The 22,523-nt window shown below is 40.8% G+C and overlaps 1 protein-coding gene across 1 annotated transcript; it reads right to left on the reverse strand.

The window, feature by feature from the left end:
* Window positions 1-3,355: 3,355 nt before the first annotated feature.
* On the reverse strand, window positions 3,356-17,771 carry LOC106584301 (histamine H3 receptor). Its single transcript, XM_014169385.3, has 3 exons — window positions 17,233-17,771; window positions 16,463-16,629; window positions 3,356-14,357 (listed from the first exon to the last, which is right to left on the reverse strand). The coding sequence occupies exons 1-3, from the start codon at window positions 17,483-17,485 to the stop codon at window positions 13,512-13,514; spliced, it is 1,266 nt and encodes a 421-aa protein (XP_014024860.2). The 5' UTR covers window positions 17,486-17,771; the 3' UTR covers window positions 3,356-13,511.
* Between the last annotated feature and the right edge of the window lie 4,752 nt (window positions 17,772-22,523).

A 22,523-nucleotide genomic window follows, 5' to 3' on the forward strand; every position in this document is an offset into this window, starting at 1 on the left:
AGCAAAGTACTACTGTCCTTCCTCAGACCACAGAATGTATCGTCATATGGAAGCATAATTGCCATGGTAACACAACAGAAGCACACACACACGATATGTGAGCACGCAGCACACAGCATTATCATTGTCATCACTTAGATACAGTACTTCCTGTGAAATTCTCATAAATGAAGAAAAAAAAATGCTACGATCCAACACTTGTGATAAAAAGGACCCACGAGTTTTGTCGGTAACACTGGTAGGTTGGTTGTAGAATACCAAGTTCTAGTAGCTGCTAGACCACTCTATTTTGAGTGCCTGAGAATATTGGATTTCAAGGTTTCCTGATGTGAGCAGAAACAAATATCAATAGTGCTACTGCTCAATTTGTTTTCCATTTGCAGGTCCACCTGTGTCTCTGGCGACTCAAATTATTATTTCCAAGTGAACAGAACATGGTTTGAGGCCTGACCATTTCTGGTTGTTTAGGAATACTGACACGACAACTCAGCCACTGACCGCAAGGCTCTATAGCTGTCAGACTGGCCAATAGCTTCTACCCCCAGACCAGCAGGCTGCTGAATAGCTACCACTAGGCAGCTACCTGCCCCCCCCCCCCCCAACAGATATTTACACTGCCCCCACCCCCAATGGATATTTATCATTGTTACAGTTGTTAAAAACACTATATATACAAAAGTATGTACTGCAGACACCGCTTCAGATGAGCTGATTCAGCTATTTCAGTATGTAGACCCACACACACACACACTGTTCACTCTATCAATTAGGTTAGTACTGTGGAGCAACAAAACTCAGCAAAAAAAGAAACGTCCTCTCACTGTCAACTGCGTTTATTTTCAGCAAAGTTAACGTGTGTAAATATTTGTATGAACATAACAAGATTCAACAACTGAGACATAAACTGAACAAGTTCCACAGACATGTGACTAACAGAAATTGAATAATGTGTCCCTGAACAAAGGGGGGGGGGGGGTCAAAATCAAAAGTAACAGTCAGTATCTGGTGTGGCCACCAGCTGCATTAAGTACTGCAGTGCATCTCCTCCTCATGGACTGCACCAGATTTGCCAGTTCTTGCTGTGAGATGTTACCCCACTCTTCCACCAAGGCACCTGCAAGTTCCTGGACATTTCTGGGGGGAATGGCCCTAGCCCTCACCCTCCGATCCAACAGGTCCCAGGCGTGCTCAATGGGATTGAGATCCGGGCTCTTCACTGGCCATGGCAGAACACTGACATTCCTGTCTTGCAGGAAATCACACACAGACCGAGCAGTATGGCTGGTGGCATTGTCATGCTGGAGGGTCATGTCAGGATGAGCCTGCAGGAAGGGTACCACATGAGGGAGGAGGATGTCTTCCCTGTAACGCACAGCGTTGAGATTACCTGCAATGACAACAAGCTCAGTCCGATGATGCTGTGACACACCGCCCCAGACCATGATGGACCATCCAAATCGATCCAGCTCCAGAGTACAGGCGTCGGTGTAACGCTCATTCCTTCAACGATAAACGCGAATCCGACCATCACCCCTGGTGAGACAAAACCACGACTCGTCAGTGAAGAGCACCTTTGCCAGTCCTGTCTGGCACAGCGACGGTGGGTTTGTGCCCATAGGCAACGTTGTTGCCTAGACTGGACCTCAATCCAGCCTCTCTCAGCCTATTGCGGACAGTCTGAGCACTGATGGAGGGATTGTGCGTTCCTGGTGTAACTCGGGCAGTTGTTGTTGCCATCCTGTACCTGTATCACAGGTGTGATGTGTGGTGGTTAATTTCTTTACAATCAAATGAGGAGAGACAGACTTATCACACAAGTCAGAGTTATACTTAAACTAAATCTTTAATGGTGAGTACTTTGCAATAGCAATGACTTGTCGACGAATCACCGTCTCTGATGATCCGTTGAGAGCGCCGAGACAAAAGTACAAAGGTCTTTTATAGCCAAGATACACCCCTTTCAACATACATGACGAACAACAGATATAGAATGGGTCACACGGTTAAGATTTGTATGAAAGATACCTACAATACATAGCAGACAGTATCTGCTGTGTCAACAGTTTTCATTGTATAGACCAGTGTCTGGCCCTCCGACTCCAAACTGGAACCATCTCTCCCTGGTACGGTATAGAACAGAAACATTAACTCATGCTCTGGAATGCGCTTTAGGTTTTATCACCCAAAATACATCGTAAATCTCCTGTCAGTGTTATCTCCCAGAGGCCCATCCTCAGTAGAACACACACACAATAGTTAAGAATACTCTATTCTGTTGAAATAAAACAACCATTTGATGCAATAAAAGTATTATAACATAATCTTGCAATTTTGCCACCATAGATGTTCAGATGTACCGATCCTGTGCAGGTGTTGTTACACATGGTCTGCCACTGCGAGGACAATCAGCTGTCCATTCTGTCTCCCTGTAGCGCTATCTTAGGCGTCTCACAGTACCGACATTGCAATTTATTGCCCTGGCCACATCTGCAGTCCTCATGCCTTCTTGCAGCATGCCTAAGGCACATTCAAGCAGATGAGCAGGGACCCTGGGCATCTTTCTTTTGATGTTTTTCAGAGTCAGTAGAAAGGCCTCTTTAGTGTCCTAAGTTTTCATAACTGTGACCTTAATTGCCTACTGTCTCTAAGCTGTTAGTGTCTTAATGGCTGTTCCATATTAATTGTTTATGGTCCATTGAACAAGCATGGGAAACAGTGTTTAAACCCTTTACAATGAAGATCTGTGAAGTTATTTGGATTTTTATGAATTATCTTTGAAAGACAGGGTCCTGAAAAAGGGACGTTTCTTTTTTTGCTGAGTTTCGAATGTTTCTGATCCATCTTCAGTTTTCTCCTATCACAGCCATTAAATTACTCTGTAACTGTTTTTAAGTCACCATTTGCCTCATGGTGAAATCCCTGAGCGATTTCCTTCCTCTCTGGCAACTGAGTTAGGAAGGATGATGTTTTTTTGTAGTGACTAGGTGTAATGATACACCATAATAACTTCCCCATGCTCAAAGGGATATTCAGTGTCTGCGTTTTTTGTAGTTGTTGCCATTTACCAATAGGTGTCATTCATTGCCAGGCATCGGAAAATATCCTTGTTCTTTGTGGTTGAATATGTGTTTGTAATTCACTGCTTGACTGAGGGTCCTTAAAGATAATTGTATGAGTGAGGTACAGAGATGAGGTAGTCATTCAAAAATCATTTAAAAATCATTTTAAACTCTTATCACTGCACACAGAGTCCATGCAACGTATTATGTGACTTGTTAAGCAGATTTTTACTCCTGAACTTATTTACTGTAGGCTTGCCATAACAAAGGGGTTGAATACTTATTGACTCAAGACATTTCAGCTTTACATTTTTTATTAATATGTAAACATTTCCGAAAACATAATTCCACTTTGGCATTACAGTATGCTGCAGTGTGTAAAGAAATCTCAATTTAATCAATTTTAAATTCAGGCTGTAACACAAGAAAATGTGGAAAAAGTCAAGGGGTGTGAATACTTTCTGAAGGCACTGTATTATTATTATTATTGTTTCATTTACTGCTCTTTTTGACCTTTGACCTTTTTGACCTTTTTAAGAATTTCACTGTACCCTGCGATTACATCTGGGACCCTGTGCATGTGATTTATGAACACATCAAATCTAGTGGGTTCTTCCTTCTATTTTGACAATAATGTTAAAGACTTAAAGAAAGGCTGTGGCAGTCATACTCTATGAATAAATACATTGACTAAATAATATAAAAACATCTCATACAAGTTTTCCCATGTGTTTTAATGATAAGTTCAATCATAACAAAACAACTGCAGTTGAAGAACGTTTTAATACTGTTTTAAATAGTTTTCCCTTGTTTTTACAAAATGTCTGTACTCCAAATCTCAACCCCAGGTTTCTTATTTGAGTAGCAGAAATACATGGGTATCACACTTAAATACATTTCAATTAGTTGTGCATTGGACATATTGTGATTGAGGTTTTAAAAATGTGGGAATCATTTTTATCTTTCTAGCATAGCTTATGACTGTACTTATTTGTATTCACAGTTTATAGGTTCTTCCAGGGTTCTGGTGTTGCAATAAACCATTGTGATTCTTGTGAATGTCAAAAGCTCAGTCTTACTGCCAGGAACGACGTTCCACTAATCCCCACGGATGTTAGACATTCTGTTAATACAGAAAAAAATCATCAAGGTCAAAGAATTTGAGAACTGACATGGCCTCCCTCTCCGAAATGTCTGCGATTCAGTATCATCTCACTGGTGCATCAAAAAAAAGTCCTTGCCTTACATAACATTTGTTTTCTTTTTTATGATCTTTTTCACCAATGTTGTGTTGACTTCCTGGAAATAACAAATTCAGCTCTGTCTCTTTCCATTTTGGCAGGACAGGCTGTTTTTATAGTCAATCTGGCAGTAATCTGGCAGTGTGTATCTTTCCATATTTTTTTTATTGTATAAAACAGCAGACTGTAAACACTATACTTGTGTCTGTGGTAATGTGTTGGATGGTTAAATGCTCCAGGTTAAATATTTCTATAGATACTAAGACATTACATTGACCTATGACCTATCATAAACAATCTGCTACAATATAATCTGTTATCTGATTGAGTATGGAGGATGCACAATGCCAATACATTCTATTATAAACTGACACTGTCACACACTGTAATTTGACAGTAACTTACAGGCAGCTAGTGGTAGAGCTAGTGGTAGATAAGTTATGCTATTTCATATTGCAGTACAACTACGGTTATCTTAATATTGTATCAAAGCAAGTATTGTGTAATGACACATAGTTAAATACAATTTTCACTGTATTATACTTATACGTAAATGGTACTGTAATCTTAATGAATGAATACATTAATTAATGGATGAATTAATCAAATTAATTGAGGGGTGCTGGGGTTTGTATTTTACAGTAATATGCTCAACCATTAACGGTTTCAGACTTGATGCCACACCAATTTGTCCCCTATACATTTTTTATTGATGAGGGACTACTACCACATACCAGTTAAATTGGTACAGCATTCACACCAACGGGTGCAACCAATGTAGACTCTTACAAGGCACGCCTAAAAATATGTTAATGAGCCACAAACAGTAATACCATGCACCCATTAGTGGTCAACAGGTTTTTGGCGCTCCAAAAATGGTAAATTACTGTATTCTGTGGGATGGAATTACAGTACCATTTGAAATACAGCAATTATTTCCCCGCCCACAAAACTTCGCCACAATGCACCTTAAATTGCAGTATGCTGCAGTAGAACATTTCACAATATCTCACTGTTGATAATACCTCAAAATACCGTATAAATTCCCGGTTTCCATTACAGTGCAGACAATAATGTTGTAGATGATGTATGAAATCAGTGAAGTATGTCTGTAATATAAATGTACACTCCTCCAACTCAAACCAAACTTCACCATAGCAAGCTTTAAATATGTCCCACAACATGAAACCTTTGATCTCACAAACATTTCATTACTCTCTCCACTCCCTGCTGTGTAGTTGATTATCTACTTCTAGTATACTGTATAGTTAATGATTGATTATCACTCATTACCTTTTATTGTATCTATGGACCCCTCTGACATACACTACCAGTCAAAAGTTTGGACACACCTACTCATTCAAGGGTTTTTCTTTATTTTTTACTATTTTCTACATCAACGGATGATCTCTGTGGTTCCCATGAAGCATGGAGGAGGAGGTGTGATGGTGTGGGGGTGCTTTGCTGGTGACACTGTCTGTGATATATTTAGAATTCAAGGCACACTTAACCAGCATGGGTACCACAGCATTCTGCAGCGATACACCATCCCATCTGGTTTGCGCTTAATTGGGACTATCAATTGTTTTCAACAGGACAATGTAAGGGCTGTTTGACCAAGAAGGAGAGTGATGGAGTGCTGCATCAGATGACCTGGCCTCCACAATCACCCGACCTCAACCCAATTGATATGGTTTGGGATGAGTTGGACCGCAGAGTGAAGGAAAAGCAGCCAACAAGGGCTCAGCACATGTGGGAACTCCTTCAAGACTGTTGGAAAAGCATTCCAGGTGAAGCTGGTTGAGAGAATGCCAAGCATGTGCAAAGCTGTCATCAAGGCATTTTTTAAAATGATTTAACCTTTATTTAACTAGGCAAGTCAGGTAAGAACAAATTCTTATTTACAATGTGTTAACAAATGGGAACAGTGGGTTAACTGCCTTGTTCAGGGGCAGAATGACAGATTTTTACCTTGTCCGCTCAGGGATTTGATCCAGCAACATTTCGGTTACTGGCCCAATGCTCTAACCACTAGGCTACCTGCCGCAAAGGGTGGCAACTTTGAAGAATCTGAAATATAAAATATATTTTGATTTGTGTAACACTTTTCTGGTTACTACAGTGGCTTGCGAAGGTATTCACCCCCCTTGAATTAAAATAGATTTTTGGGAGGTTTGTATCATTTGATTTACACAACACTTTGAAGATGCAAAATGTATTTTTTTCTTGTGAAACAAACAAGAAATAAGACAAAAAAAGAAAACTTGAGCGTGCATAACTATTCACCCCCCGGAAGTCAATACTTTGTAGAGCCACCTTTTGCAGCAATTACAGCTGCAAGTCTCTTGTGGTATGTCTCTATAAGCTTGGCACATCTAGCCACTGGGATTTTTTCCCCCATTCTTCAAGGCAAAACTGCTCCAGCTCCTTCAAGTTGAATGGGTTCCACTGGTGTACATCTTTAAGTCATACCACAGATTCTCAATTGGATTGAGGTCTGGGCTTTGACTAGGCCATTCCAAGACATTTAAATGTTTCCCCTTAAATCACTCGAGTGTTGCTTTAGCAGTATGCTTAGGGTCATTGTCCTGCTGGAAGGTGAACCTCTGTCCCAGTCTCAAATCTCTTGAAGACTGAAACAGGTTTCCCTCAAGAATTTCCCTGTATTTAGTGCCATCCATCATTCCTTCACTTCTGACCAGTTTCCTAGTCCCTGCCGATGAAAAACATCCCCACAGCATGATGCTGCCACCACCATGCTTCACTGTGGGGATGGTGTTCTCCGAGTGTTGAGAGGTGTTGGGTTTGCGCCAGACATAGCGTTTTCCTTGATGGCCAGAAAGCTACATTTTAGTTTCATCTGAACAGAGCACCTTCTTCCATATGTTTGGGGAGTCTCCCACATGCCTTTTGGCAAACACCAAATGTGTTTGCTTATTTTTTTCTTTAAGCAATGGCTTTTTTTCTGGACACTCTTCCGTAAAGCCCAGCTCTGTGGAATGTTCGGCTTAAAGTGGTCCTATGGACAGACACTCCAATCTCCGCTGTGGAGCTTTGCAGCTTCTTCAGGGTTATCTTTGGTTTCTTTGTTGCCTCTCTGATTAATGCCCTCCTTGCCTGGGCCATGAGTTTTGGTGGGCAGTCTTCTCTTGGCAGGTTTATTGTGTTGCCATATTCTTTCAATTTTTTTATAATGGATTTAATGGTGCTCTGTGGGATGTTCAAAGTTTCAGATTTTTTTTTATAACCCAACCCTGATTTGTTTTCCACAACTTTGTCCCTGACCTGTTTGGAGAGCTCTTTGGTCTTCATAGTGCCGCTTGCTTGGTGGTGCCCCTTGCTTAGTGGTGTTGCAGAATCTGGGACTTTTCAGAACAGGTGTATTTGTACTGAGATCATGTGACAGATCATGTAACACTTAGATTGCACACAGGTGGACTTTATTTAACTAATTATGTGACTTCTGAAGGTAATTGGTTGCACCAGATCTTATTTAGAGGCTTCATAGCAAAGGGGGTGAATACAGTTGAAGTCGGAAGTTGACATACACCTTAGCCAAATACATTTAAACTCAGTTTTCACAATTCCTGACATTTAATCCTAGTAAAAATTCCCTGTCTTAGGTCAGTTAGGATAACCACTTTATTTTAAGAATGTGAAATGTCAGAATAATAGTAGAGAGAATGATTTATTTCAGCTTTTATTTCTTTAACCAACATTCCCAGTGGGTCAGAAGTGTACATACACTCAATTAGTATTTGGTAGCAACAATAAGTTGGGTGAATTTTGGCCAATTCCTCCTGACAGAGCTAGTGTAACTGGGTCAGGTTTGTAGGCTCCTTGCTCGCACACGATTTTTCAGTTCTGCCCACACATTTTCTACAGGATTGAGGTCATGGCTTTGTGATGGCCACTCCAATACCTTGACTTTGTTGTCCTTAAGCCATTTTGCCACAACTTTGGAAGTATGCTTGGGGTCATTGTCAATTTGGAAGACCCATTTGCGACCAAGCTTTAACTTCCTGACTGATGTCTTGAAATGTTGCTTCAACATATCCACATAATTTTCTTCCCTCATGATGCCATCTATCTTGTGAAGTGCACCAGTCCCTCCTGCAGCAAAGCACCCCTACAACATGATGCTGCCTACCCCGTGCTTCATGGTTGGGATGGTGTTCTTCGGCTTGCATGTCTCCCCCTTTTTCTTCCAAACATGACGATGATCATTATGGCCAAACAGTTCTATTTTTGTTTCATCAGACCAGAGGACATTTCTCCAAAAAGAACGTGTCTCCTTCCTGAGCGGTTTGACGGCTGCGTGGTCCCATGGTGTTTATACTTGCGTACTATTGTTTGTACAGATGAACGTGGTACCTTCAGGCATTTGGAAATTGCTCCTAAGGATGAACCAGACTTGTGGAGGTCTACAATTTCTTTTCTGAGGTCTTGGCTGATGTCTTTTGATTTTCCCATCATGTCAAGCAAAGAGGCACTGAGTTTGAAGGTAGGCCTTGAAATACATCCATAGGTACTCCTCCAATTGACTCAAATGATGTCAATTAGCCTATCAGAAGTTTGTAAAGCCATGACATTTTCTGGAATTTTCCAAGCTGTTTAAATGCAGTCAACTTAGTGTATATAAACTTCTGACCCATTGGAATTGTGATACAGTGAATTAATTATAAATGAAATAATCTGTCTGTAAACAAAAATTACTTGCGTCATGCACAAAGTAGATGTCCGAACCGACTTGCCAAAACTATAGTTTGTTAACAAGAAATTTGTGGAGTGTTTGAAAAACGAGTTTTACTGACTCCAACCTAAGTGTATGTAAACTTCCGACTTCAACTGTACATATGCACCCACCACTTTTTTTTTTAAACAAGTAATTTTTTTCATTTCACTTCACCAATTTGGACTATTTTGTGTATGTCCGTTACATGAAATCCAAATAAAAATCAATTTAAAGTACAGGTTGTAATGCAATAAAATAGGAACATGCCAAGGGGGTGAATACTTTTGCAAGGCACTGTACATGATTCCATATGTGTTATTTCATAGTTTTGATGTCTTCACTATTATTCTAAAAACAAAGAAAAAACCTGGAATGAGTAGGTGTGTCCAAACGATTGACTGGTATGTAAATAATCACACATGTTTTATAGGTTGCAATCAAATTGCTGTAGATGTAGAAATCACACCAAGGAACACCTGATTCGGTATTACACTATCTACTATTCTTTCACATTTCACTGAATATAACAGTGAACATCTTTTCCTACATAGAACATTTACAAGTATACCAGAACCATTCAGATCTATAATTGTCAGACATAAAGCACTAGTAAGAGTTGAGATTTCCTGCCAGCCCTAGGAACATCTGCACCTCTGCTATTCATACCAAAATCCTTATGAGTAGCAACATCTCAAAATATATATCTACAACAAGTAGACGTAAATTACATTAATTCACTTTGATATGTAAATACAAGCACTTGGTTCTAACACTAAAAAAGTCAAAGTTTCAGACTTGGCACATAGATAGCAGTGTTTTCCCTAAGTCCATGGAGTAGCCAGACAAATAGAAGAGGCCAGTCAAACAGGGGAAGAAAATAAATAGCAGAATTAGCTCTATTTTGGTGGCCTCTGGTACATTCTAATGCCTTGATTCCATCTGAAATACACAGCTAAATCATTGAATACTTTAACAACTTTACTTCCCAGATTGGTCAAATTAGTTGTGGTATTGAGTAGATTAGAAAGACCTTAATGTATGTATGAAGTCAGTGTGTTGTTAGTTGTGTTTGATATCGTCTAGGCCTAGGCTTATATGATCAGGACTATTTTCTAAGTACAATTATATTTTTTAACATTAAACCTGTCTTCTCCTGAGATGAAATTCATATTTACAGTTTTACTGCAAAATATGAATTTCCACAATTATGTTTGTTCTTCAAATTATGTATTTTATTGGCTGTGTGGCTGTGGACACAAAGGTTAAGGAAACCGATGTTTCATTTTGTGATTTGGGTGAACTATCCCTTTAACAGTTTGGCCTGTCAATCAATAACTGTGGTTGGGACTGACAGGGGAGGGGGCAGGATGTTTGTGAGTCACAGAGTTGGTTGGGTTTCATACCTGTCAATCAATCACTGTGGGTGGGACTTTAAGGGGAAGGCGTTAGATTAGTGATCTAGTCAGAAAAAAACTAATCTAGTCTACTCTTTCATTAGTTTATTGTGGCAAAAACCTACGAAAATGTTTGTGTTCTATCAAGAAAACATTGATACCCTGTTGAGAAACAATATAGAATTGGAGAAAAATGGTTTTAAAACTGCAAAACATTTTCAGGGGGAGGACCCTCAGACCCCCCATCAGATTGTATAAAATTTGGGGTGCACAAAGACAGGCGACAATGAATACAGGTATGCTTGAAGAATGAAGCAGGTGTTAAACATGGGCTTTGCTACACAGAAAACAGCAGTTTACTACTCCATTTTCAGGCACTTAAATGAATCAAATCAGTAGGCCTATATCAACATCTTTAATAATACCATATAAGTATCATTAGCTTTGCAAATCTTCCATCTGTTTTCTTTTATCATATTTTGGACCTCTCCCCACTACCTATTGTTCCTGCAGTGAGGATTCAACATCTTCATTGAATGTTTTCATAATTTATCTCCAGATAATTGCTAAAAAGCAGTAGTAGTCTACTAGTATGCAAATTAGGGAATGAAACGAACGCTCTCTCACTGATGCGATTTGGTTCTCGACATTCACTTAAAATATAAATTAAAAAAGAGGTGTTATTTCGCAAACAACCCATCACTAGGTTACACTGACAAGTCACTTTACCGGTCACTGGCAAGTCTTGGACATGGGCTTTGAATCCTACAATTTATTTTATTTTATATTTAACCTTTATCAGGGAGTCATACTGAGACCATGGTCTCTTTTACAGACAAGACCTGAATTACAGAAAATACACACATCAGTATAAATACAAAATGCAAGCAGAAAGAAAAACACGGTTATAAAAAACAAACACATTCATCAATAATAAGGTCCTCAATCAGCTTTCTGAATTGTCTTAGAGGCACCAAAACATCACATTTAAGAACATTTTGAAGATTGTTCCACAAATAAGGTGCAAGAAAACTAAAAGCTGATTTATCTAACTCAGTAGAGACCAAAGGAATTTCCAGAGTTAACCATCCCTGAGACCGGGTGTGGTAACTTGTATGTCTAAAGTTTAGTAAAGATGTTAGGTACAGTGGGACTTTTTGTAAAAGTACTTTAAAAATTCTAAGATAGCAATGTATCAACCTACGTGACATCAAAGAGGGCCAACCAACTTTCTGGTAGAGAATACAGTGATGAGTACTAAAATTGTCACTGGTAATAAAGCGAAGTGCACAATAAACTGCCTCTAATGGCTTTAATGAAGTGGCAGATGTGTTCATATAGATGATGTCGCTATAGTCTACAGTAGGACCGATAGGAATGTCGACTGCATAATCTGCTCTCTACTATTTAGTGAGAGGCAGGATCTATTTCTCTAGAAGAAGCCTATTTTTATTCTGTTTCTTAACTAACTCATCAAAATGCTTTTTAAAAGACAGCTTTTCATCTATCCAGATGCCCAGATATTTGTAAGCAGGGACACAACCAATATGGACACTATCCAAAGTACATATGCTTAAATCATCAGAGTTATTTTTATGCTCTCTAGAGAACAACACATACTTAGTTTTACCTGCATTCAATACTCATTTCAGGTCAATAAAGTTTTTCTGTAATACAATGAAGGCAGACTGTAGTTCAGATAGAGCCTGGTCAACCGTGGGGACAATAGCATACCCAACAGTATCATCTGCATTTTTTACAGACAAGTAGATATTGTTAATGTAAACACTAAAAAGTACAGGACCCAGAATCGACCCCTGCGGGACACCTTTCATAACATCCAGGAAACCTGATTTAACACCATCAGTAAATACACATTGAGTTCTATCTGTCAAGTAATTTTTTAACCAGTTACATGCAGCCCGGTCTAGGCCAATTGAGGAAAGCCCTGCATTAGCAGTGAGTGATCAACAGTATCAAAAGCTTTTGACAAGTCAATGAAGAGGGCAGCATAATGTTGCCTTTTATCCATGCAGTTAACCACATAATGTATAACTAGGTATGCAGTAGAGATTGTGCTATGACCTGGTCTAAAACCCAACTGATTTAGAATACACATCAAAGATAAGAAAGATCTTAGCTGAGAATTCATCAAGGATTCTAATATTTTAGCTAGGCAAGAAAGTTTATAAATAGGACAATAATTATTTAGGTCACAAGGGTCACCACCTGTGTGAAGGGGGAGTACATGGGCCACCTTCCAAAAATACAAACAAGATCTTTGTTTTATTTGTCATGGTGTGATACCATGGACTTATAACTACGGTGTATGATTTATGAATAGAAAAGGGATATTGGAGATTGACTTTATTCAGTCAGTTCGACAGCTTTATAAACTAGTCAACACTTGCTGTTCGGTCGTCAATCAAATCACAATAAATAGCCTATGCGCCATGACTCCATGTCTGGATATACGAAAGTTGAAACACGCGAAAGAAAATAAATACACACAAAACAATAATTAAGTGGATTTAAACTCATCGTTACCACTTAAATTACATGGGAACGTGTAAATTCGCTCACAGGAGATAAAGAAGCATCATGCTCTCCCTCCTCCGTGATAACCACAGCACACAAAATTAACACAGGTATTGAGAGGTGGGATAGACAGCAGACTGACAAACCAGCAGTTTCCCTGTCATCACTCGCTTTGTAACTGACAGGTGCCTGTCCTATCAATAGATCACTAGAAGATGCATATCTTTCATTCTAGCGGGAGAAGGCAATACAGACTTTTCTGACTAAGAACTTTAAACTTTTCAATGAAAAGAAGCCTGAAGTGAAGTGGAAAAAGTAGGAAAGAAGGATTTGATGTATCTCAAACAAAACATAGGGATATCAGTAATCACTTTTTTCATTATGTTTTATACCCTTTTATAGTGAGCAACTAAAAAAGGTTTTGTTAGTCCTATTCATGGCTGAAATTTGAAATACACAACATCCAGAATGTTTGACAATCCACATCCATTTGCAGTAGTCTTCTCACTCCAGTATGACTCTCATCCAGCCATACATTGTCTTACTAGCAAGACTGGGTCTCAATATGAGGTTGGACAGACTGCCGGTTGGGGCACAATATCTTAGCAAAGGCCCTTCGGAAGCTGCTGTGGCAAAGAGGGTACAGGAAAGGGTTAATACCAGAGTTCAGCCACAAGAGCCAAAAAGTAATCTCGTACCAGTAGTGCTCCACACATCGCCCACTACAGGCTGCTCGGATTATCATCAATAGGGTGTAGGGTGCCCAGCAGATCCCAAAAATGCACACTATAATGGCCAGCGACTTGGCAATCTTCTTGTCGCGGGAGAGGCGGGAGCCCTGTGAGCTCCTGCTGGAGGGCCCGGTGGGGGATTGAAGGGGCCTGGAAGTGATCCTGCAAGTGGGGCCCTTCTTACTCTGCATGAAGGTGTGTCCGCTACTAGGCTCCCCACTGGAGGACGGCGACAGCTCCTCGTCCATCTCTATCACAGCTGAAACAGCAGCTGGCTTGCTCGATGATGCCTTGCAAGTCAAAAACACAGTCAAGGCAGCACCCCCGTCCCTGAGACTGCCCCTGTTGCTGCATGCCTTGGTGTCCTCCTTACGGATAGCCCTGCTCTTGTTTCTCCGCTGGATGTTCAGGTAGATGCTCAGGTTGAAGAAGGCCACAGAGATAAACGGGCTGAAGAACTCAATCATAGACGCAATGAATAGGAAGTACCAGGTGCAGTAGAACTCAGCGAAACACTCATCGGCATGGACGATGCTTTTGCCCACGACCAGCTCCCAGAAGATGATGGCAGGGCCATAGAGAAGGAAGGCTAACACCCACACAGTCACCATCTTTACCACAGCATGGTGGGTCATGCTCTGCTGGGCTCTGTATTTCACCTGTGAGTAGAGTGGTGAAGTGAAAAAAAGACCATACAATACTTCACAATAAAATCATATATAACAATCATAAAATAATTATAATACATAAGTAATAATCTGCATAATCCATACATATCTCTCAATTTGTAGATGTTTATTGGATCCACACATTAAGCACCTGAGGCATTATTTGGACATATGGGAAAGGTATTATTTCCTTCGGTAATAGGGTTCAAGGGCCCTTTTCTCCATGGTGTGTCAGTGAAGCCAGAAGAGAATGAGAGTCAGGCTGTGTCATGAAACTGAACAACTTGACTTTGGGCTCTATTGGGCTTTATTGAATCTGTAACGCTGAAGTGTTACAGATTCCATGATAGAAACGTAAAGGTCATTTCCGATTGAGCCGACATATGCAGTGTTTACCGTGAATGCAATCTCCGCTAAAGCTGGAACATTACCTTTAAATTTCAATCATGCTGTAAAGCTGAACATTCACAATGCGGATTGAATAGAGCTCTTTGTTTTCTGTCATGGGTGTGTCTAGATACTGATAAGTGAGCATTTCTCCTTTGCCAAGATAATTCATCAGTCTGACAGGTGTGGCATCTCAAGAAGCTGATTAAACAGCATGATCATTACACAGATGCACCTTGTGCTGGGGACAATAAAACGGCACTCTTAAATATGCAGTTTTGTCACACAACACACTGCCACAGATGTCTCAATTTTGAGGGATGTGCAATTGGCATGCTGACTGCAGGAATGTCCACAAGAGCTGTTGTCAGAGAATTTAATGTTAATTTCTCTATCATAAGCCGCTTCCAACGTCGTTTTAGAGAATTTGGCAGTACGTCCAACTGGCCTCACAAATGCAGAGCATGTGTAACCACGCCAGTCAAGGACCTCCGGCTTCTTCACCTGCGGGATCAACTGAGACCAGCCACCCAGACAGCTGATGAAACTGAGGAGTATTTCTGTCTATAATAACGAACTTTTGTGGGGAAAAACTCATTCTGATTGGCTGGGCCTGGCTCCCCAGTGGGTGAGCCTATGCTCTCCCAGGCCCACCCATGCCGGTGCCCCTGCCCAGTCATGTGAAATCTATAGATTAGGGCCTAATGAATGTATTTTAAATTAACTGTAACTCAGTAAAATAGTTGAAATTGTTCATATTTTTGTTCAGTATGAATTCCAGAAGGAAATTAGCTATAGCAGTTACAAAGTGACAAAAGCCCCTCTTAGATCACAACATGGCGCCATTTGTTGTTGCGTAGTCTGTCCAAAATGTTTTGGTAAGAGTCTTGGTCCCATGTAAGAAACATTAATCTTTTTAGTTCATAACTCTGTCATGAACAGTATTAATTTGCCAAAACTAGCATTTCAGATGAATGATAGTGAGAGACTGGGCTGTATTCATGATTAGAATAGTGCCCCTTACAGGGCAACAAAATTATGGGCTCTATTCAATCTGTATCGCTGAAGTGTTACAGATAGCGCACTAGAAATGTAAAGGTAATTTCCTATTGAGCCGACATCTGCAGCGTTTACCGTGAATGCAGATTCCGCTAACGTGGGAACATTGCCTTTAAATTTCAATCACACTGATGATTTTCCAGGATACGGATTGAATAGAGCCCTATATGTAGATAACGTTCAATATTAGCTGCAAACTCACAGACAAGAATGCAAGGTAGGTGAACCATTGTCCAGTTTAGTATTCAGACTAGAATATCCAGGGATAGTTTATCTAGCATTCAAAAGCAGACAAAAGGTCAGAGAGTAGCACGCTGGTCCACAAGGACCAACCCACTCAGTCTGGATTTCCAACAGAGCTCATTCAGAGTCACTGCCACCCCAACACTGTGGATCCCAACAAGACATTAAAGTCCTACTGCCAGTGGTCGTCAACCCATTCTGCAGGATCTCTGTATTGGTAACAGGCCTAGTGAACCTCTTCAGTGAGGAAAGGATGGACACATGAACAGTAAAACATACAGTAGCTAAATTTGAAAACGCATTTGTGTACGCGTGCAAATGTGTGTGCATGCTTGCATTCTTGGGTGTATGTGGGTGCATGTTGTCCATGCATGCCTTCGTGTGGTACAGTGGCTCTCTATACTCACTGCTCTGGTGACGGAGAGGAATCGGTCGTAGCTGATGAGGACGATGTTGAAGACAGAGGCAGTACACAGCAGGTAGTCCATGAGGAGCCACAGTTTACAGAGAGTTCTGCCCAGCATCCAGCGGCCTGTCAGGATGTAGGGGATGTACACAGGGATGCAGAAGGCACCTGCAAGGATACACACTGTGTACAGACTGATCCCCAAACAATGATTGCATAGCTCCATAATCAATGCCAGAATTAATTTTCACAGCTGAGTAACTTCAAAACAAGCCTGTTGGCAAGTGGCAGAATTGTGTGTATAAATAATGGCCAAAGATGTGTTTCAATTTGCATTCAGGAACCATCATGAATTATTTTAAGAGTTGTATAAATCAGTTAAAAATCCTTTGCTATGATGAACTTTCAAAGATAATTTCCAAAAAACATATATTTCCACATGTATTATCCATTATGATGGCACTTCACAGTGTCTTATATACTGTAACTACGCAAATGAACAAATCATTGGCATTATCCCACAACAGAGACCTACTAGATAGATAGATAGATAGATAGATAGATAGATAGATAGATAGATAGATAGATAGATAGATAGATAGATAGATAGATAGATAGATAGATAGATAGATAGATAGATAGATAGATAGATAGATAGATAGATAGATAGATAGATAGATAGATAGATAGATAGATAGATAGATAGATAGATAGATAGATAGATAGATAGATAGATAGATAGATAGGCAGGCAGGCAGGCAGACTACTCACCAACAAGAAAATCTGAAATAGCAAGGTTGAGGAAGAAGTAGTTGCTTTGATTTCTTAGGCTCTTGTCAACAATGAAAGCCAGGATAACAAGTGCGTTACCAGCCACAACCACGACTACCAGAGTTATCATGAGCACGGCCAGGATCACAATCATATAGCCCGGGAGAGCCGCTCCAGCTTCGTGGACTGTGGCCGAGTCGCTGCCGGGAGTGAAGTTGGAGCTTGTATTAGATTCCGGGATATAAACTCCCATAGTTAATCCTACAATAAACCCATTACACTTGACTTAGTTTTGAAACTCTGAATCAATGTGATTTCCATAGATATCTTCCAACCTTGTTAAGAGAGGCAGAAACACGAATACGAAAGATGTCTTTGAAATAAAAGCTTCGTTCTGAATAAATATTTCCCCAGCTGTAAAACTACATTCGTCCGTGTCTGCTCTCGTGGAGGAGGATGCAGTGATTTCTCCGTTATCAAACAGGCGGGTTATTGGCGCATAGGTTCGGGTTCATGTGCTACGCTACTTTTTTGTGAAGTCGCATTGCAATGGGTGGTATGGGACAAAAATATCCACCACTAGCGCGCACCGGGATTTCTTTAACATTTGTTTGTAGCCTATTTAGTATTATAGTTGGAATAAAACCATTGCATATAAAACGGATCATTGCATATGATTTGGCATGATATTATCCAACAGACACATTGACACAATGCGTTGCCTGTTAACATAGGCTATAGCCTGACCACAATCATGACCTTTTCACCTTTCTGAGCGAGAGAGAGAGAGATGTACTGGATATTGCACAATGTGCACAGAGAAAGTAAGGCTGGTGGCTGGATTGAATCCCTTTTATACAGAGGTAGCCTATGAGAAAGAAATCAGCCATGAAGGGAGAATGTAAAATAAGGTGGCTTCATTTAGCTTTGTTTTTGTGTGTGTTTTTATCCTAAAATAAAACACACAAATATATGGCCAATACACAAAGGCTAACGGTTGTTCTTAGGCACGACGCATTGCAGAGTGCCTGGACACAGGCCTTAGCCATGGTATATTGGCCATATACCCACAAAGTTGCCTTATTGCTATTATAAACTGATTACCAATGTAATTAGAGCAGTAAAAATAAATGTTTTGTCATACCCATGGTATACAGTCTGATATACCACGGCTGTCAGCCAATCAGCATTCAGGACTCGAACCACCCAGTTTATAATCATTATTTTAACCCAGTTCCATCACATTCTCCTCCATACAGACCCTAATCATTTTGGGTTTATATACTTCTATGGTCTCTACGGTTTCCCCCAACACTTCCTTCCCAAAGCCCCCTATGATTGATGCCAGAAATGAAAGGTCTGGACTCATTTGAGCCTCATCGGTCCACTTCACAGAAAAGAAAAATGACTTATGCATTACCATTCCTTTATTATTTTAATCCAGGTCAAACATCCTATCAGTAGGAGATACACTCAAACCTTCTAGCTATATATCGTAAAACTGACAGTTTTACGACATACACTATATATAGAAAAGTATGTGGACACCACTTCAAATGATTGGATTCGGCTATTTCAGCCACACCCGTTGCTGCCAGGTGTTTAAAAGACAAACATTGGCAGTAGAATAGCCTTACTGAAGAGCTCAGTGACTTTCACCGTGACACTGTCATAGGATGCCACCTTTCCAACAAGTCAGTTTGTCAAGTTTTTGCCCTGCTAGAGCTGCCCCGGTCAACTGTATGTGCTGTTATTGGGAAGTGGAAACGTCTAGGAGCAACAACGGCTCAGCCATGAAGTGGTTGGCCACACAAGCTCACAGAACGGGACCGCCGACTGCTGAAGCGCGTAGCATGTAAAAATCATCTGTCCTCGTTCGCAACACTCACCACCGAGTTCCATACTTCCTCTGGAAGCAACGTCAGCACAATAACTGTTCGTTGGGAGCTTAATGAAATGGGTTTCCATGGCCGAGCAGCCGCACACAAGGCTAAGATCACCATGCACAATGCCAAGTGTTGGTTGGAGTGGTGTCGAGAATTTGGACTCTGGAGCAGTTGAAATGCGTTCTCTGGAGTGATGAATCACACTTCACCATCTGGCAGTCCGACGGACAAATTTGGGTTTGGCGGATGCCAGGAGAACGCTACCTGCCCATAATGCCAACTGTAAAGTTTGGTGGAGGAGGAATAATGGTCTGTGGCTGTTTTTCATGGTTCGGGCTATGCTCCTTGGTTCCAGTGAAGAGAAATCATAATACTACAGCATACAATGACATTCTAGATGATTCTCTGCTCCCAACTTTGTGGCAACAGTTTGGGGAAGGCCTTTTCCTCTTTCAGCATGACAATGCCGCTGCGCACAAAGCGAGATCCATACAGAAATGGTTTGTCGAGATCGGTGTGGAAGAACTTAACTTACCTGCACAGAGCCCTGACCTCAACCCCATCGAACACCTTTGGGATGAATTGGAAAGCCGACTACGAGTCCACATACTCTTGGTTGTGTAGTGTACACAATGAACACAGTTGTGTGTGGATGGAATACTGTATTTGAACCTCGTTTGTGTATCACTGTATCACTGCAAAAAGCCCTAGCTCTCTAGTGTGCATTGAAATGTCAGTGACACAGCCAAATGAGACTGATTTAAATAGCATAGTGATTCAATGTAATGACAGTTGTTAAGCGATAACTATCAAGTATGAAGGTAAGACCCAGATACAGACCACGTCGAATAAACAATAGTTTAATATTCCAACATTTGCCACTGAAATTAGTCTTAGTGTTTCAAAATGTTTTATTATTGTTGTTCTTTGATCAATATATTTTAAGCACCTATGAAAATCTGCACCTATGAAATTGTTTGAAAAATCTGCATATTACTTTAAAAAGCTCTCCTATGGTGGCCTTTGTGATGATCATGAGTGAGAAAGTTACAGATGCACAAAGATCATGCCCCCAAAATAAATGCTAACCTCCCCTGTTATTGGTAATGATGAGAGATTAGCATTTATTTAGGGGGTATGATATTTATGCCTCTTTAACTTTCTCACTCATCATTAAACACAATTTCTTCATGATTATCCGTAATCATGGTAGGATGCACATTAATATATACGTGTTTAGAAACATATTCTATTCTTATTTACAATAAAACTGACTCCAAAATGACACAATACATTTTTTACCTTTCATTTCTATTGGGCATAACATAATCCGAGGCAACCAAAACAAACTGCAAATGCATCAGTGGAGGTACCTCAGAGGAGGAAGGGGAGGACCATCTTCCTCAGTGAATTTCATAAAAATAAATATAGTCAAACATTAAAAAGTTATCCTTTTTAGATAAAGCTACACTAAATATACACTGCTCAAAAAAATAAAGGGAATACTTAAACAACACAATGTAACTCCAAGTTCACACTTCTGTGAAATCAAACTGTCCACTTAGGAAGCAACACTGATTGACAATAAATTTCACATGCTGTTGTGCAAATGGAATAGACAACAGGTGGAAATTATAGGCAATTAGCAAGACACCCCCAATAAAGGAGTGGTTCTGCAGGTGGGGACCACAGACCACTTCTCAGTTCCTATGCTTCCTGGCTGATGTTTTGGTCACTTTTGAATTCTGGCGGTGCTTTCACTCTAGTGGTAGCATGAGACGGAGTCTACAACCCACACAAGTGGCTCAGGTAGTGCAGCTCATCCAGGATGGCACATCAATGCGAGCTGTGGCAAGAAGGTTTGCTGTGTCTGTCAGCGTAGTGTCCAGAGCATGGTGGTATGAGGGCCCGACGTCCACAGGTGGGGGTTGTGCTTACAGCCCAACACCGTGCAGGACGTTTGGCATTTGCCAGAGAACACCAAGATTGGCAAATTCGCTACTGGCGCCCTGTGCTCTTCACAGATGAAAGCAGGTTCACACTGAGCACATGTGACAGACGTGACAGTCTGGAGACGCCGTGGAGAACGTTCTGCTGCCTGCAACATCCTCCAGCATGACCGGTTTGGCGGTGGGTCAGTCATGGTGTGGCGTGGCATTTCTTTGGGGGGCCGCACAGCTCTCCATGTGCTCACCAGAGGTAGCCTGACTGCCATTAGGTACCGAGATGAGATCCTCAGACCCCTTGTGAGACCATATGATGGTGCGGTTGGCCCTGGGTTCCTCCTAATGCAAGACAATGCTAGACCTCATGTGGCTGGAGTGTGTCAGCAGTTCCTGCAAGAGGAAGGCATTGATGCTATTGACTGGCCCGCCCGTTCCCCAGACCTGAATCCAATTGAGCACATCTGGGACATCATGTCTCGCTCCATCCACCAACGCCACGTTGCACCACAGACTGTCCAGGAGTTGGCGGATGCTTTAGTCCAGCTCTGGGAGGAGATCCCTCAGGAGACCATCCGCCACCTCATCAGGAGCATGCCCAGGCGTTGTAGGGAGGTCATACAGGCACGTGGAGGCCACACACACTACTGAGCCTCATTTTGACTTGTTTTAAGGACATTACATCAAAGTTGGATCAGCCTGTAGTGTGGTTTTCCACTTTAATTTTGAGTGTGACTCCAAATCCAGACCTCCATGGGTTGATAAATTGGATTTCCATTGATTATTTTTGTGTGATTTTGTTGTCAGCACATTCAACTATGTAAACAAAAAAGTATTTAATAAGATTATTTCATTCATTCAGATCTAGGATGTGTTATTTTAGTGTTCCCTTTATTTTTTAGAGCAGTGTATATTCACGTAAACAAATAATTGATTAAAACACACTGTTTGCAATGGAGGGCTACAGTAGTCTCAGCTGCACTCTGTAGGGTAGCACAAGAGCTAGCTCTGTCCTTTGAGTACATTGGCTTCAATACAAAACCTAGGAGGCTCATGGTTCTCACCCCCTTCCATAGACTTAGATAGTAATTACGACAACTTCCGGAGGACATCCTCCAAACTATCAGAGCTCTTGCAGCATGAACTGACATGTTGTCCACCCAATCAAAAGATCAGAGAATGAATCGAGTACTGAAAGCATAAGCTACAGCTAGCCAGCACTGCAGTGCATAAATTGTGGTGAGTAGTTGACTCAAAGAGAGAGAAAGACAATAGTTGAACAGTTTTTAACAAATTAATTCACTTTCACTTAGCTAGAAATGCAGCTAGTTAGTTTAGCCTACTTAAACACCTGGCTCAAACAGAGAGGGATGCTATGTTAGCTAGCTGGCTATGGCTATCCAACATTGGAACTTTTCCAAGTCAAAGTAAGCTTTTGGTTTGATTAATTTATTGCCACCGG

Source organism: Salmo salar, chromosome 23 (assembly GCF_965601325.2).
Source record: "Salmo salar chromosome 23, fSalSal1, whole genome shotgun sequence".
Lineage (NCBI taxonomy): Eukaryota > Metazoa > Chordata > Actinopteri > Salmoniformes > Salmonidae > Salmo > Salmo salar.

Excerpts from the sequence above, each read along its gene's own strand:
- LOC106584301 (XM_014169385.3), bottom strand. The coding sequence starts at position 17,485 with ATGGGAGTTTATATCCCGGAATCTAATACAAGCTCCAACTTCACTCCC. Across the intron at positions 16,630-17,232 it reads TATTTCAGATTTTCTTGTTG|GTGCCTTCTGCATCCCTGTG; the intron begins GTGAGTAGTCTG and ends GTATCCTTGCAG. Across the intron at positions 14,358-16,462 it reads TCCTCTCCGTCACCAGAGCA|GTGAAATACAGAGCCCAGCA; the intron begins GTGAGTATAGAG and ends CTCTACTCACAG.